The 18,014-nt window shown below is 35.9% G+C and overlaps 3 protein-coding genes across 5 annotated transcripts; 1 reads left to right on the forward strand and 2 right to left on the reverse strand.

The window, feature by feature from the left end:
• LOC140779629 (very-long-chain enoyl-CoA reductase-like) lies at positions 1-4,045 on the forward strand. Of its 2 annotated transcripts, XM_073124793.1 has the most exons (5): positions 1-246; positions 363-402; positions 2,721-2,870; positions 2,955-3,475; positions 3,758-4,045. In XM_073124793.1, exons 1-5 carry the CDS (start codon positions 178-180, stop codon positions 3,824-3,826), a joined length of 849 nt encoding a protein of 282 aa, XP_072980894.1. In that variant the 5' UTR covers positions 1-177; the 3' UTR covers positions 3,827-4,045. The 2 variants fall into 2 exon arrangements, with proteins under 2 accessions (XP_072980894.1, XP_072980893.1); XM_073124792.1 differs by having other exon boundaries at positions 13-246; positions 2,721-3,475.
• A 764-nt stretch (positions 4,046-4,809) lies between these two features.
• LOC140776964 (outer envelope pore protein 16, chloroplastic) lies at positions 4,810-8,581 on the reverse strand. The gene is made up of 6 exons (XM_073120841.1): positions 8,382-8,581; positions 8,252-8,303; positions 6,963-6,994; positions 6,513-6,546; positions 6,324-6,391; positions 4,810-5,030 (listed from the first exon to the last, which is right to left on the reverse strand). The coding sequence occupies exons 1-6, from the start codon at positions 8,493-8,495 to the stop codon at positions 4,890-4,892; spliced, it is 441 nt and encodes a 146-aa protein (XP_072976942.1). The 5' UTR covers positions 8,496-8,581; the 3' UTR covers positions 4,810-4,889.
• Positions 8,582-11,484: 2,903 nt separating this feature from the next.
• Positions 11,485-15,202, reverse strand: LOC140777242 (replication protein A 70 kDa DNA-binding subunit A-like). 2 transcript variants are annotated; one of them, XR_012106988.1, is made up of 3 exons: positions 14,596-15,185; positions 11,743-14,243; positions 11,485-11,659 (listed from the first exon to the last, which is right to left on the reverse strand). XR_012106988.1 is itself a non-coding variant. In XM_073121214.1 (3 exons), exons 2-3 carry the CDS (start codon positions 14,874-14,876, stop codon positions 11,927-11,929), a joined length of 2,598 nt encoding a protein of 865 aa, XP_072977315.1. In that variant the 5' UTR covers positions 14,877-15,003; positions 15,129-15,202; the 3' UTR covers positions 11,672-11,926. The 2 variants fall into 2 exon arrangements, 1 of the variants encoding a protein (XP_072977315.1); XM_073121214.1 differs by lacking the exon at positions 11,485-11,659 and having other exon boundaries at positions 11,672-14,243; positions 14,596-15,003; positions 15,129-15,202.
• Positions 15,203-18,014: the final 2,812 nt, after the last annotated feature.

Genomic DNA, 18,014 nt, shown 5'->3' on the forward strand with positions numbered 1-18,014 from the left:
CGAGGGCTGCTCTCCTACTCACGACCACAAAATCGTCGATTACTATGTCCGGCCCAACTGTACCAGAAAAGGCCCATTAAAAAGGCCATCGGTATGGTGCTCAGTAGCTAACGTATCCCTCTCTCTCCGCCTCGGGTTGAAGGGATATTTCCGCTTGGGTAGGCTTTTGGTTCCGAGATGAAGGTGGCTGTGGTTTCTCGCAGTGGTAGAGAGGTCATCAAGGGTGGAATCGAGCTCGACGACTCCGTAGGTGTTCTTTCCTTCGCTAGTTGACTTGATCTGAATACAAAAAGGTGTTCCTTTTTCTTGGTACTTTTGGTTTACGTGATGATGCAAAAGTTGCTCTTTTGGTGGGTTTGCAGGCCACTGTGACGGACTTGCAGGAGGCAGTGCATGCTCGAAGTAAGTATCATGAGTAGTTTTTGCTAGATCTTGATGTTATTATGTCTCGGGTGATAAGAGTGTAGAAAGGGTATGATTCAATTGTTGTATCTTTTCTTTGTTCTTATTTTTGGAACTGATTCTTGTTTTGCTTAAGCTAAGAGTTACAATTTTTTTAGTGGATGCAAAAGATTTGGCCACCATCTTTGTGAAGCATGCTTGAATTAAAATTAGAGAACCTTTAGTTTAGTTTTCCTTTAACAAATTAGATTTCATCACTAGTATCATCTTAAAATGTTGGGCTTTGCACAAATATTGTAACGTTCATTTACTTATCTTGCAAGATAAATGGGCATTTTTCTTCCTCTTCGCTGAGTACGTCAAATCTACGTATTAATTTTTGTATCTAATTCCACTATTAATTCGACCAACATCAAGGCTGTACCCATTAGCTGTTTAGGAGCACACGTACCTCACCCCATTAATTGATCAAATCACCATGAAGTTTTAAGATAATGAGTTAATGTGGTGCAGGGGTCAAACCATTGAACATAAAGATGTAATAAATCCTCAGGTTGGGAGGATAGACGACTCTTTTCTATTCGCAATCTGATGAGACTTGCCACTCTTCATATAGAAACTGGTCTCAAAGGCTCATTGAGTTGTCAACTTGTCATTAATCAGGAACTGACAGAGTTGTATTTTGTTTAACTCAGAACCAGGTCTACAGATGTGAGTAAACAAATTTTGGTGATAGATGGTTGCAAGAACTAATAGGTTTGGTGGAAGGTGTTGTGGAGTAGAATAATGTATGATTTTTGTTAAATTAGATCAAGCTTGTGCAGTTTACATTTTCCCAAGGTGCTTCTTGTAAATGTGGAACTGCCCTCTTTAACCATGTTTTAATGAAAAGAATCTGCTTCTCGCTCGGATTTGTAAATGCTGCTATTACTAGTATGATATTTTTTTGATCTTTTTATCCTATGGATTTTGTGTCAAAGATCACACTTCTTACTTTTTTGCTTGGCTATTACACTATTTTGCTAGTTCTGCCACTTTTTTCAGAGAGCATCTAATATAGATGAATTTTTCATACACAATAACATATTTTCGTGTTAGAGAGCATTCTATGCATTAAGTATAGGCTTTTCTAATTTTTATTTTAGACAGTGGTTGGCTGAAAATTGTGTGCCTTTTCAAGGTATGATAGTCATTTCATGAAAGCAGGTACATGATAATTTATAAACTCTGTATTCTTAAGCCTTAGAGTGTTTCTCTAGCTGAAGTAATAATGCAACTTATTAGTAACTTCTAGAAATCAGTGAGCTAATAGTAGTGTTCTGTTTTTTAGGTCTGCTGGTCATTTCATTTAAAAGTTATATATGTTAATGATCTTTAGTTGGAAAGTTAAGTAGTAAACAACAAAGGTCAGTTTGATGAGTGGGGAGAAAGTCTGTGTCAAGTATCCTGAGCAATCATTTGATACATACATTTCAAGAGAACTAGAATTCTGCGTTTCTTGAAGCACAAAAAATCATTTAGTTAAATATTCATTAATTACCTAGGAAAATCAAATGGAATTCGACTCAAAGCCACTAATGTTGGTCGTGAAGAAAAATCTGATGTCAGGGAATAGATATTGCTTCTGGATCCAGTAGAGAAGCTGCTTGCTTCGTCCTCATCAGATTTAATGGAAGCTCAAATTGTCCTATTCTGAAATAGAATGGTAAGATTCAGGAGAAAAGGATGGCATAATCAAACCATGAAAAGGGCCATATCCAGTTGCACTCATAGCGTAGTGTATGGCAGAGATTTATTGGTGGATAAGTAGGTTAATTAATCCTTCTGGTTAATTATAATAATGAGTAGAAAAGATGCATCACAAGCAACCAAGCCGCTCTCCACAGTCCACTGATACACCACAAGTTAGGTTTACCCTATCGATGCATCATTTTTATCTATGCTAGGTCATTCCTATAAAATTTGAGAAATTCTAGATGCCTTTGACAAGAATGGAAGTGTTACTAATCATTCTCTTGCATTTCCCAATGATACGCAGCTTGGAATTTTCTGATCAAATCAAACTAATGATGCTATCAAGCATGCATAAACAACATAAGCACTTGAATTGTTCGTTTAAGATGATGGTTTACAGAAGGTGGGTTTGTTTATGTACTTGTTGGGATATATCAGGCCTGTAACAGGGTGGTTATCACATCTTGCATCTGCTTCTTACTTTGATATTATACATGCTTGTTGTTGAATGCATATATGTATATATGTAATTGTATTCCTTATTCTATGTGCAGTCATTTACAATTCCTTCATTTTTTATACAGGAAAGAAGTATTATCCTTCCAGACAGAGGTTTACCCTTCCTTTGCAACCTGGAACCAGCGGGAAGCCAGTTGTCCTTAATCCAAAGGCAAATTTGTCAGAATATTGTGAAAAGAATGCTGATAGTTTGACTGTGGTGTTTAAAGATCTGGGTACACAGGTTTCATACAGTACACTTTTCTTCTGGGAATACTTGGGCCCTCTAATTATCTACCCCATCTTTTACTACTTTCCAGTGTACAAGTACTTTGGGTATGAGGATGAGCGCATCATCCATCCAGTCCAAACCTATGCCATGTATTACTGGTGCTTTCACTACTTCAAGCGTATCATGGAGACATTTTTTGTCCACAGATTCAGCCATGCCACTTCACCTCTATCCAATGTGTTCAGAAACTGTGCCTATTACTGGATTTTCGCGGCTTACATTGCTTACTATGTTAACCATCCACTTTATTCACCCGTGAGTGATTTGCAGATGAAGATAGGTTTTGCCTTTGGACTTGTCTGTCAAGTATCGAATTTCTATTGCCATCTTCTGTTAAGGAGCCTTAGAAGCCCTAGTGGCAATGGTGGGTATCAAATTCCCTACGGGTTCTTGTTCAACATAGTGACTTGTGCAAACTACACGACAGAGATCTATCAGTGGCTTGGTTTCAACATTGCTACGCAGACAGTAGCAGGATATGTGTTCCTTGTTGTCGCAGCACTTATTATGACCAACTGGGCCCTTGCAAAGCACCGTCGGATGAAAAAGGTGAACATCTATTGCTGATCTCTCTCCATAACATACAAAGGCTGAAGTTGCATTCTTGTATGCATGTAACAATCCTCATGGTTTCCAAATGCCTCGTTTATTCAGTGTTTTTAGTCTATTTACTTTGGATAACCCCATGGTAGTTGACCTAAAGTAGAAAAACTAGTCACTGCTCCTCTTCTCTTCACTTTCTTGAGGCAAAATAGAGCTATTTAGCTTTGCATTATGTGAAAACCCATCAGCTTTTTTCATGTAATTCTTATCATCTTTCTTCATCTGCAGTTATTTGATGGAAGAGAAGGAAGACCTAAGTACCCTCGGCGTTGGGTGATTCTTCCTCCATTTTTCTGAGAAGTTCCCATGTTGGTTTCTATGTTGAACATCCATTTTCACTGTAGAGCCTGAAAGCACTTGAAGCTTTTGGTGCTCACATCACTTTGATCTTCTCTGCCTGAAGATAATTGTCTTTTTCTTGTGTACCTTTGGGAGCTCCTTATTTCCAATTGTGCAACTTTTCATGACTTGGAGTTTTCTTATGTGGCAATAATTTTATTTCACCAAATTTATGGCCATGGTTGATTGATCTAATAAACTGCCACAACAAAATGTTCTCTTCCTCTTAGGCTGAATTGATCGCATAAACATGCTGTTTCTGTTAAAGAGATGATCCTTTTTGCTCCTCTTTACTGTTGATTTCTCAATCTCTATCTTCAGAAGCACTGTACTATTTGACTTTCCGAGAGTAAGTGGGCAGAACCCAGATATGGTTTAATTTATCACTAAGAAACTAAAGGAAATTACAAATACTTTCAGCATTACTATGTTGGAAAATGACATTTTCTCAAATAGACTAATGACTTCAATCGTGGCTCAAAACTGCTGCATTTTAACGCCTTGTGAGTTTAAACTTTATAGCAAGAGAACAAGGAATATGGGTAAGAGTCGAGAAATGGAAAAACTAAAAGAAGAGACAAATATGATATATACCGATGACTGAATGCAATAGCCGTGAGACTTGGAAGAAGCTTAAAAGCCACATGTAGCTAGCTACATTTAAGTAATCCTCTGCCTTCATGTAGTTGAAGGGACAGTTAAAATGAAGCATCAATGCGTACTAAAACCAAAAAAGTTTTCTATCTGTGTTGCACCAGAAGAGTAAAGCGAATATCTCATAACCTTAACAAGCTTCGCACTAGCTTAATTATTCTTGCGTACAACCTTACTCCTGTAGCCTAGAACTTGATCCCAAATGTATAGATTCATATTGTGCTGAAAAATCTCAGAATAACCCACATTGGATGAGACAATTAAGACAGAACCAGCACCAGTTATGATTGTTATGAAATGAGACAGAAACTTGAAATTCATCCATTCATAAGTTCTAGTTTTATTGCGTGCTAATATAATACATCTTTCAAGTTAGGTAGTTGAGAAACTCAGCAGCAGTAGCTACAGCACCTCCAGTGATGGCATCCCTGATAACCTTGTCCTTGTGATTGTTGCTTGCAGCAGATATTATTGCTCCAGTAAGGGCGCCCCCTAGCATTGCATTCTTCTGCAATCACAAAAGCGAATCAAAAAGCTGTGATCTGAAGTTCTGAATCAGATACTTTCATACATCTTCTCTATTTCATCAAATATTTTTACTGTTAAGCAGTCTTTCCCAACAACTCGTGTACATGCATTATGGCACAATAGACGTGAAAGGTTTTGGGTATAAAACCCTAAGTGGAAAATGCAACTTAACAGCTGAAGTTCAATTTATTCAACAGAAGGTTAACAGTAGTGACAATCTTATGCTGTCAAATTTTTACCCCATATATATCGGTTCAGAAGATATCTGAAAATCAATGTCAGAGTTTGTAGTAAATGCATAATGGCAAGCATTTGCATTCTCTGATGGTATTCTGGGGATTTTATATAAGAGTTCCAGATATGTATGTCATCAAGGAACATGACCATTTCAGGCCCATCCTTTTCGTTGTTATACGATTCTTCTCTTGGAACTCTTGTTACATAATTGTAAAGGATAGGCAGATGCATTTCCTTATAAATAGTATGACAGTCTTTACTAATTTTATTTTATACTTCCTGCTGTCCGTAGTTAATATCCGATCAGCACATGAAAGAATAGATAACAAATCTTTAAAAGGAAATAAAACAGCAGTTATTATTGTTAAATCTAGGTACTCATCGTCTATGATCAGCAATAGTATCTATATCAGAAGAGGGTGTTGAAATAAAGGACACTGACGGTTAGGAATGGAGAGACAAAAAGGAAGCAGAAGAACTAACAGAAAATAGGAAAAGGGAAATGTATTAAGACTCACACTAACAATAGGCACCAAGTCAGGCCAAGGCTCAGACAATTTTAATATTAGAAAGCCTCAAGCTTAGATCATATCATGGAGAAAAGCGAGGAATAAAATTCATCAGATGCCATGTAAATTCTAATTTCATACTAGGTTGACAAGGCCAGTTCTACATGCTTAATCATATCAGCAAATCTCATGCAAGCTAATATATTTTCTATAATGGCAAATAAGCAAAACTTGTTAAATGACCCATTACATCCTTTCTGCATAGTACCAAAAGTTAATCGATATTGAAACCTAATGGCTTGAAAGCATTCCTAATGACAACAATATTATTCAAGAACATCTATGCAATAATTAAAGTTTCAATTCCACAGCTATTAGTTGGACTGGATTTATCTAATCAAACAAATGATGCTTGCATTTGCAAAGTCCAAATTGAATTTTTAATCATTAAACATGAGTCTGCATAGGAATCCCAAATCCAAAAGCAAAGATATGAAAAGATTCTCCATTGAATAATTAGACATTACCCAGTCCCTTCTGCCACGGATCCTCTCCATTCCATACTCCAATCCAACATATACCCCAGCTACAGTCCCTGTATTAAGAGCAAGACACAAGCAAGTAAAGGTCAAAATCATGACTCAAGATGATTAGGAACTATTGTGCTATGCTTATTAGTTCACTTGAAAGAAATTTGAAACAAAAGTCAATCTTACCCCAATATGCACCTTCCTTACACATCTTCTTCAACTGCAAAGTTTACACAGTGTCAGTCAGGCATTACGCAGACAAAATGCAAACTAAATAAATCACTTCCCCCAATGACGGCTCAGTGGAACCACCAAAATGTAGTATTTTACAATAGCATGCTGATGTATGTGAGGGTTATATTTCAATACAACAGCATCAACGAAATTTGTTATAACAAGATACCAGATTAGACTATCAAATGAGACTGCACTGTACATAACTAGTTGCAATAAGTTATGCAAACAGTGCAATTTCATTTACCTGGTGAGAGAAGTAGAGCATGATGTTGCATTTCTAATGGTAATATGCAAGTCATTGAGCACCAACTGTACCAGACTATATTATAAGCAGGTGATATACTGACCTCAGCTAAATTTGAAAGTGCAAACAAATGAAGAAACTCATGGAATACTTACTGCATCCTCGGCTTTTTTTTTTGAAACACTCCCTGCAGAAGAAACAGAAAAGTTGCATTTTATGTGACTGAAAATGGTGGATTTGACATATGAAGGTGAACTGTTGATGATATTAAAATTTCAAAAGCACGATATATATACTTTCCTTAGGGAACAATAAAACTTTAATGGTTTGAAGTTTCATCCAGAGGCGAAACAATAACGGCTGAAACTTAATAAAACTATAGCTGAAACTCATTGGTTAAGGCCAAAACTACCAAGATTTCTGATGGACATTTAGTTTGGACCACAATAGGCAAATTTCATTCCATTTTGACCTAATATATTTTTTTTTTAGGGACCAAAACCATGAACACTATAGTTCTTATCACAGGAAGTTACATGGAACAAAATGTCCCACATTGAAATTGTGAAGAATGAATCATGAGCAGCTATGAGTCTGCGAAGTGTTGTAAAATGACACCAGATAAACAAAAGTGCAATATACAGTGTTGAACCACAAGCAAAGTTCAAATATACTGACTCTTATCCTCTCGTTCTTTCCACCTCATCAAGAGAGAGGTGGTAATGACACCAAATTTTTTTTCCACGCGTCTTAAATACAACTTTCAAAAAAAAGTACAGAAGTTAATATTAAATTTTAATTTTTAACAAATATTAATTATCAAAATTAGTCATCGTTCAATTCAAAATAATCACAAAAGTAATAGAAATAATAGGATCAAGTTAATATAAAAGTGCATAATAAAAATTTAAAGCTTTTCTAATAGCAATACCTTATAAATGAAACAGGGCTTCTGCCTTTTGTCAAAAAAAATTAATCAGATCTAAATAAAAATAAAAAGTTTAAAAATAAATTTTAAATATTTAAGATTATTATTAATATATATATATATATATATATATATATATTATTAATTTCTTATATAAGAGCAATACAGTAATCGCATCCCACCTCCACTCCTCTTTTGGAATATGGCATTCGGTCTGGGGTCCATGGAATAATTAATTTATTCTCCATCTTTTACATCTCCTAAACAAACACACCCTGAGGCCTAAGGTTTAACAAGTGAAGCCATCGTCCAAAGATCGGAATCACCACATGCAAGAAGGCGAATGATCCTGAACAATTTCGCAGAGATAGTTTTGATCCAACGGATGCAATTATTTGATCAGGCATGATGCGTAATCCAAAAGAGATTCTTTTCATGTCTTAACAACAATAAATTCAGCTAAAACCACACACCCCGATTGCTACCACATCTATTCACGGTAGAGAAGAAGCTAACCTCTCTTCAGGCAATCGAAGGTTTCCTCCGCGACGACCTTGCAAGCCCCAACCTACAAAAAGAGATCCAACGATCGTTCAGAACCCTAACAACATCTACGAATATGGGACAAGAGACGGAAGATGAATACCGCCCCGATCTTGATGAATCCGTCGACGGTTCGATTGAGGAAAGGGTTCCCCATGTCGATGGCGAAGTCGATCTTGGGGGAGGAGATGGATCCGGCGAAGACGCTCCTCGGCATTGTCGCTGCTTTCTTCTCTGGCGAAGTGGTGGGAGATCCGCAAGGAGCTCTCGAGCTTTGTAACGGATGGGAGTGGAGTGAAGCGGAAGAAGCGGCAGACGGGTGAGTAGTGACGTAAGAGATGAGGGGCATTTTAGACTTTTCAGCTGGCTGGGGGTCCGGGGGGTATCTTTGGCACGGGGTGGGTTTGACGGCTGAGGAGTTGCCACCGCATCTAATGGTTTGGTGTGTTCTATTAGATGTATCCAGTAAGAATAATGCTATTATGCCACACAAATAATTTTACAAATGATTATTTATATGTGGCATCATCTTGTTCGTTGATAGTGAGAAGAGAAACAAATCAACGGATAAGATGATGCACATCATCTTATTGGTAGGTAGTATGTTTGTAAGCATAGTTTTTTACTCATCCTACAATATTGGAATAGTGCCATAGATTATTATCTTAATCATTTATTAAATTTATTCTGATATATATATATATATATATATATATATATATATATATATATATATATCAGAATAGGGATATTGATGTTTTTTTATAATTAACTTGATGAAAGTTTAATTAAATTTTATTTCTTCGATTATTCTTTAATTATTTATATATATTTCTCATTAGTTTAAGATAGATTTAAATTAAAATATTTAAATTGAAATTTATCTCTATCTATCACAAATTCACAATAATCATATTTAACTGAATAAAAAAAAGTTGTAAATAAAAAATTTGGCACACATAATCTAATCTTATTTACTAGTATGTTTTTTTTCTAGGTAATGTAGTTTTAAAAACTAAGATGAGGAATGAAAAGTGTCTATTATATTAGGGATATTGAAGTAAATTACTTATGTCAGTTATTTAATTTGTATAATTAAAAAAACAATAATAACATATACTAATATTGAGAAAATATCTAAGTAAATATTTATCGACTTTGGTAGTGAATCCCTTTCATCAAAGATGATTTTATCTATTTTTCTAGAAAATTATAAACTCGCTTATTTGTCCAATAAGTTTCAAAATACCTGATCCTCTAATAAGTTTGTATTATAATAGTTTATGTTGGTTAAACTGGATATGATATAGTTTTAATATAGTCACGTAAACTACAGTTATAAGACTATTTATGGAGGAAATTATGAACGGTCTCAATAATTTTCGATATTAATTTGGGAGAGGATCCAAAGCCATTGTCTTAGGACCTACCCTGAATGGACTTTAACATCATTTTCACACAATTTCTGTGAAAGTAGCTAGCAATCTTATATTCTTATGAGTTTTTTTTTTTACCAAACTAGCCCTTTCAAAAAAAAAATTGTACCCTTAGTATATATATATAAGTCTCTTTTCAATTCAATAATATATAATGCTATGTGACGAGTATAATTCCAGTCCGCATCAATATGTGCCTTTTTTATACCAAGCAAGTCCAAAAGCTAACAAACAACGCCTGTTCATGTTGTACCTTCTGGTGCATCAAATGCATTCCTGATGTCTTACCACCAAAAAGGAAAGCCTACATGATGAACAGTAAGTACCTCAGTAAGGGTAGAAACTCTTCTAACATCCAATCTTTCACAAGAGTCCAATATAAAAATTGTTAGAATATGGGATATTTGTTAGAGAATTTGCATCTCAAAAGACTGCAAGGTACCGAAAAGAAATGAATGCTCCAGCACAAATTTTCAGCAATACTTGTTCACCTGTTCTGTTAACTCATCTACAGAAAACCCCAAAAGGGTTTTCCACTGAATTGTTCTTTTTGTTGACTAATCAGGGATTGACCTGAAAAGTATAAAATAAAAGTGCATGGAACCTACAAAAAAAGACCAGTTACTATCCAGCTAAAGAGGGTTTACTTGTCCCCTCTTTGGCATCTATATTTACAAACTGCAGAAAAGGGAGAAAGGATAAAAGTTTTTCAGAACATTAAACACAACATTATGAGCTCTAAGTTCACTAGAAATTGAGAAAGCCTGAAAAGTTAAGAAGAAAACATGGGATTATAACCAAACTAGCAAATGTAGGACAGACTCAGAGAAGAAAATGGCCTATTGTCCGCCGAAAAACCCAGACTCGAGATAAATAGCAGACGACCATCAGCTTTACTCATTGCCATGATCACCATCCACTCGAGCCAAAACATCACAAATAAACTAGACAACTAGATAAGAGTTCCAACTAAGCAATTTATAACCACCTTAATCCTTGCATTAACCCAACCTTCATCTTGAAACACTTCAGCACAACTAGACAGCCCACTGATGAATAATGCAAGAATCAGTTGTATCACAAGTTGCTAACAATTAACGCTCACAAAAATAGGAAGGAAATTTTCAGGCATTAAAGAGCCAAGAATTCAGTGATTACACTGTCATCATGCCTACTCAAAACCTAATGCCACCTTTAGGTAACCTGAATGGTATTTGAGTACATCAAGAATCTCACTATTAGAATTTAATATCACCAAAAGTCGTACAGGTGGATGCACATCCTAAAGCGCATACAATAGTCCTCAGGACTTTATTGGTTATTAGCGAATCAAATAGCTCAAAAGAAAAGGTAAGTTTTTTATTTCTTCTGGAAATATACTAGTCTTGGTATCTTTGTTATCATCATTTGAGGAGAATCAGATAGATGATCATAGCTTAGCATGATTACGATGATTAATTAACAGAAAAGCATGGAGATTGCATCAGAAGGTGAGAAAAAAAATAATAAAAAAATGGTACTATTGTTGTAAAGAATGCAAAGTGAGTTTAGCCAGCTTGATAAGATGATTCTTGATGCGATGCAAGTTGTAGTTTAAGCTCATAAGTTACAATTGAAAATGACAAGTGGTATCCAAAACAACAAAGCAATGAACAATATTAATTAAATAGCAAAACTGCATTAGACACAGGCTTTTGCTGAGACCAATCACAAGCTGTTAGTAAATATAAAGATCAGAGTATATACTATTCACCATGTTTATAAAAATAAAAAGTTTATCAAAAACAAATATACAATTCACCAATTTAATGCAGATTTAAGTGCAGCTCAAAGTTGACAGAATAGCAAGGTTAACCCCAGAGCAAGTTAGGCATCTACAAATATCCAAATCAGAATTATCAAATAATTCTTTCAGTTATGAAAAATGCACATGAAAGAGAGCTGCCTGCAAAACAGATGAAAGTAAGACACCATGGAATAGATGAAATGCAAAATACATACTACAAGAGAAAGCCAAAAAAGATATACCTAGCTGTAAAACCTTCTAATAATAGATTAGCAAAGAGCAGTAGCTGGCAACTGAAACTCAAAAGAACTTCTAGCCAAGGTAAACATTAATCCAAATATACACAGAAAACCTAACAACAGCAACAGAAACAGTATCAATATGCTCTTCAGGTCTGCAGAGTGCGTCTTCAGCAGGGAAAGAATATCAATAACCACCAACATATTGCTTTGTATATCTTCCTGGTGCACCATCACTTCCATATGTTGCACCAAGACCTGGACAATCTCTAGCCCAGTGCCCAGGTTGTTGGCATTTAAAGCATATGTTTGAATCAATGCTGTTGCCAGTTGAAGCATTCAGCGGTCTATTAGCAAAACCCTCTCCAAAAGACTGTGCTTGCCTATTCATGCCCATTGGACAGTTATGGATGCTGTGTCCAGCAGAATTACAGCTATTGCAGAAAAGTTGTGGCCCCCTCGACCCAATATTATGATTCATGATGCTGCCATATTCATTCACATGCTGTCCTAATTGGTTTGCAGGCTCTGTTCTATATCTGTCAACACCAACATTGACGCCAACACTGCTAGCAGCAGAATGAACACTAGCCTTGTTTTCCATACTTCCAAATCCAGTACTAGATATGCCTGCACCAGAACCAAAATTCCCACACATCTCTGAACCTGCATTGGGATCCTCAAGGGAAAGCTTTTCAAGAAGGTATCTGCTGTCTGTCGATGATTTCACTATTTCAGCTTTAACTACGGTTGATTTCACACGCTGCTCATCACTAAATGTCTCTTCTTTAACTTTCAACTTGAAAAGATATTTATTAAAGAGAACACCCTGTAGAATGCCTGCAAATTTTACATCATCTTGTTCTTCATATTTCAAAAGGTAAAGTTCCTTTGCAGTAATACCCATGATCTCCTCACCAGATTCCTGGAATGCAGTAACCCACGTTGTTCCAGTATGATCCTGGATCTGAAACTGAAGTAGGTACCTGTAATCACACTCAGGAAAACTCTGATCACAGCGATCACAGTGCCATGTACCATCACCATTATTATTAACCTTCTTATTGCATTGTCTATCACCTAGCATCAGGGGGCAAGCTGTGTAACAGAAATTATCAACCTTCACAAATGTAACTAATGCCTTCACCGTGATCCAATCAGGCTTCTCGGCTCTTCCTAAACCTTCATCCTTTATTTGTGAGACAGTCTTCCGAACATCAGTCCTTCCTATGGATGATGTATCCCTGGATATTGAAAGGGAAGCCACATTCTTTCCTTCTCTATTATACCATTCCTTCAACCTGTGTGCTTCAGGAAAATCAGGCTCTATGAATAATTGGCTACTGCTGATTGTCCCCACAGACTTTCCACTAAAATCACTGACTCTCCCGGCTTTTACAGCCAACACAGGAAATACACCAGAGTCACACATACTCTGCAACTGCTGGCCTTCTGTATTGCAAAAGTTTCCCCACAAAGTTATCTCCACACTGCGACCAGTCATGTCCTTCAACTGAAGAGTTCTTTTCTGTGTTTCAATACCATTTTTTCTCATTATTGTACTAGCTGGACTTATTGATGTAACAATACCAATCACATCCACCATAGAATTGTTCTCAATGCCTTCAATTTCACTTATGGGTCGAAAACTAAATTGCTGCTTCGGAATAGAGTTATCCTCTGGACAAGGCTGAATTGTTGATGTAGACTCTAGAAATATTTCAAATTCATTGTTGAGATGATTAAAGCTTTTCTGCGCAGGCTTCAAGCTTCCTTTAGATATCAGGTAGACTTTTCCAACCTCAACCTGGTCATAGAATTGATCAGCTACCGTGTTAAAACAAGTGAGACGTATTTCTCCACCATCAGAGTCAAGGAGATCAAAAGAGAAGACTTTCCCCTCCCCTCTAGGATTATTATAGCGTCGAAGCTCACTCTTTGAAGTCACCCTCGCCTTGATTGTCCACCTGCCTTGATAAGGATTTAAAGCACGGATAGGAACTATACGTGCAGGAGCTTCATTCTTAGCAATAGGCCCTCTGTTCACATATAGCGGAGGAGGTTGCTGGTATGTCGTCTGAGCTGGGCGCATGTAAGTACTACCAGGAGGGCGAAATCCTCCAACTGGTCCAGCATTTGAGAACCTTTCATTTTGATTTCCACCAGGTGGATGTGAGACAGTAAAGTTCCGAGCAGCCTGTTCAGGCAATGGGTGCACGCTATTGACATTTGTCGTGACCCCACTTATCATGGGACCACTACCATATGACCCAACAGATGGATTATTTGAAATTGGCTCCAACTTGGGATTCACAGAAGCTCCACCCTGGCCACCATAAACTTGAGAATTTCCTGCACATTTACCTGGCTGTTCTATGCTGGATGTCTGAGGAGCTGCTGGAACACGGGCTTGTGAGCCAGAAGTACCATTGTCATAGGTTTTTGGGTTCCCAATCATCGCACTTTCACCGCGCAAGACTTCCAAGTTGATCACTATTATGATCCTGTTTTACATAGTCCACAGAGAGAAATCCCAACAAAAAGTGAAGTCATAAATGCATACAATCTCTAAAGAAATATCAGCAAGATTGAGAACATATGGAGCACACATAGAATGTGTTTAGTTTTAACAGAAAAAGACGCCTTTCATCATCGGTTGGCACAACTCTTGAAAAAGAAAAGACTCCTTTGGTAAGATCAATTAGAAACATTAACCTGATGTCTAAGCCGATTATCTTAAAGCCATCGACAGTTCTACTTTATAAGCAAAATTGCAACTTTCAATTCCCAAATGAGCATGCATACTACAGCACGGAGAGGGGGGAGAGAGAGTGTGTGGAGGGGAGGAGAGATTACCTCCGACCCTGGATAACATTACAGATGAACTCATTCAGCTGCACGATGGATCCCTTCTGCAGTGCGCCGGACTTGACGACGCTGTTCATCTGTGTGGCGAGCATCGCTTGCTGCATGTGGACCCCATCGGAAAGAAGCATCCGGTACCTCTCCGTGGTGCTCTGGGCCGTGTTCACCAGCCTCAGATCCCAAACCTGGAGCACCGGCCGCATACCCTCGGCCCCACCCTCCGAGATCGCCGCCACTGCGCCTCGCGTCAGATCGCCCGACGCCATCTCCATCCGCTCCCCACTTTATCAACAGCTCCAAACGAAACAAACCCTAGGGAGATACTAAGATCGAGATCGGAAGAGGAGGAGAGCTCGTAACCGCAGAAGAATCGAGCGAGGAAGAGGAGTTCTTCAAACCCTAAAAAGATATTGAGATAAAAACCGGAAGAGAACTCAAAATCAACGAAGGAATCGTTATAAGAATCGAAGAACCAAGCGAGAGAAAGGGCGACAAAAATTAGATATCTTGGGGGCGATCCGAACCCTAGAAATGGAGAAAAAGAGAGAGAAAACCGCCACCGAGAGAGTTTTGAGAGGGAAACTAAGGCGCCAAAAAGCGATTTTTGCGAACTTCGAGAGCCACTACCAATATCTTAAGTGAAAAAATAAATACCGACAAATTGTCAAATGCCGATAAAGCCCCTAGCTATAATGTTAGTTCACCACTGGTCATCTCTGAAATTTTGGCCCATTCGGATGGCTAAAATTGGGCTTAACAAAATGCTATTTTAATTTTAGAGGAAACAGAGTAAAATATGTCACCTTAGCTTTCTTTTGTGTCGTCTAAGTTTTGAAATTTTAATTCATGAATAATCTTTAGCTATTCCAAACGATACTCAAGTAGAAAATAATTTTTTATTAAGAAATGTTATTTTGTTTGAAAAATTAAAACACAATGAGCATAAATTTAAAAGTATTTTAAAATTTTATTTTTAATTTGTTATTGTGAACTTAAAAGAGTATTTTGATTCTTTTGGTTTGGTTGTTATGGATTAATTTAAAGTGGTATAAATAAAAGTTAAAGGAGTACCCTAAAATTTAGCCTAACCAAATGGTGCAAATTATTTATTTTTTTCACTTTTTATTTTTATTTATATTACGAATCAGATCAGTTCGATAAAAATAATTCAAAAATAAGTTAAGCAGAGTTTGATCTTCAAAATAGGTTTGAAAATAATTTTGAACCGAGTTTGATCATGAGCCAACTCAATCATATTGACTCAAAATAATTATATTTATATATTTATATATTTATATATAATGCTTTAAATTTTATTTAAGTGGATAGTTATGAACTCTAATCTTTTATAATTTAGTTTTGAATTATGGTCTTATCATATCATTTTTAAATACACGGAGATTTCTATTAGTTTATGTTTTTACAACTCCTATAGGCTTTACTTTAAGCTTTAAATTAATTTAAATTAAAAAATAATTTCAATTTAAATTTGATTACAAGTTTAGGCTTTAAATTATTTTCAATTCAGACTTAATCAAAGATAGGACAATACGAAAATAGAAGAGTTATTGTAGTTGCATCCTTGCAAAAGACAATCCTTTCTTCTAGTATACTGACTACCAATGTTGTCTTCTTCTTTCTACCAAGCTACTTTATAAGCCTTCATTCCAGAAAAGAAACTAAATACAATTTTAATTTGATTAATTTAACGTGAGCCAGTCTATCATTCTATCATTTAAACACAATTCTTTTAATAGATCATAAGCCGTGGGAAAAATTATAAGTCAGGGAAAGTGCTACCCTGGCCCTCCTCTCCCCCTTCAATTTGAGTCTACAATTCTTAAATTTTTTATCATCTTGTATTATACTTAAAATTAATTTACTCCTTTATATTTTAAAAAGTTTTAAATCAGTTTATATATTTATAATTAAAGCGAGACTATTAATTTTTTTGTCAAACTTAATTGAGCCTTCAAAACAACTAAATTAGTCATGACACTAGAAAAACTAACGGTTTCACTTTAGTCTTTAAAATTTTTTAAAGCACACAGTGGTAAAGTAATTTTAAGTATAAATATAAAATAGTAAAATATATTTAACCTAAAAATTATTATCCTAGTCACTTTTTCATGACTATATTTAATTGTATTGCCTACTCTTCTAAATTGGATTTTACTTTTTTTTCTTTTAAGCTACTTGTGTAAATAATTTTAAATTTTCTTAAGAATATTTAATTGTATATAATTTCCACTTCTTCTTTAAAAAAATCAGGGACAAATTCAGCCTAAATCATGTGTGTATAACATTTTGAGAGAATTTTTTTTATAAAATATTAACTCTAATATCCACTTGGGATCGTACTCATGACTATAAACTAGTAGAACTAATCACTAAGTTACAATAGTAATCTCAAATTAAACAAAATTAAAAGGTTATTGCTCACATTAAATAAGATCAAATCATTTAAAGTTTTTAACATCTCAATTCTGTTACAAACTGATTTGATCCGATTCGAAAAAATTCTGAACTAGATTAGGGACGTGACTTTCCAAGAAAGTTACGGATAATCTAACCGTTGGATGCATTTTGGATATATTCTTACTCTTAAAAAAAGCTTTCTAACGAATCTAAGATCGCAGAGTTTGGATGACTTAATCTTAAGATATTAGTAAAATAGTGGCCAAAGGTCAGATAAACCTTAGCTTGATAGCCCTTCAATAGCTAGATAGATGCTAAGTTAATTTTTCAGTATGTAAGGGGAGAAATTACTATAGAATGGGGGATTAAAAGTTAGAAAAAGCCGACAAAAGACTTAGGCGGTGGGTGAAAGGAGGTAGGCGAGGGCACCAATGGCTAGAACAAGTAGAGAAAAAGATAAATGCATAATACCGTTTTTAATTATCAGATAAACTCCAATTAGGGTTTTCTCTACATATTTGTAGAGGCTAACCTTAGAAATCCATCAACTAAGTTAGAAAACCCTAACAAACCAATATTTTTTGCTGCGGTGCGTTCAAACGCACCTGATCACGTTCGAATGCGGAATTATAGTTCTTTTGTCGTTGCGAATGTGTGCAAGCGTTTGGACGATTGCATTTGATTTCGTTCGAACGCATAATTTGCATTCTTTGTTTTTGTGAACGCGTGCAAGTGTTGTTTACATAACTCGTTCGAACGCGGTTCCTACGTTCGAATGCCCACTAGCAAACATTATTTTATTTATTCAAAACAAAATCAATTAGATAAATAGGCTCATCCTAATAAACCTAATATCGTAATTGAAGTCAATATGGATAGAGTCGTATCATATATATACTAATAACTAATAAGAATTCCATAAAATTGATTACCCACTGCAATTAGAATCTCTCCTAATATATTGTGATTAATATTTATTAGAGTGTTATATC

Source organism: Typha angustifolia, chromosome 15, assembly GCF_048772165.1.
Source record: "Typha angustifolia cultivar Huaian chromosome 15, ASM4877216v1, whole genome shotgun sequence".
Classification (NCBI taxonomy): domain Eukaryota; kingdom Viridiplantae; phylum Streptophyta; class Magnoliopsida; order Poales; family Typhaceae; genus Typha; species Typha angustifolia.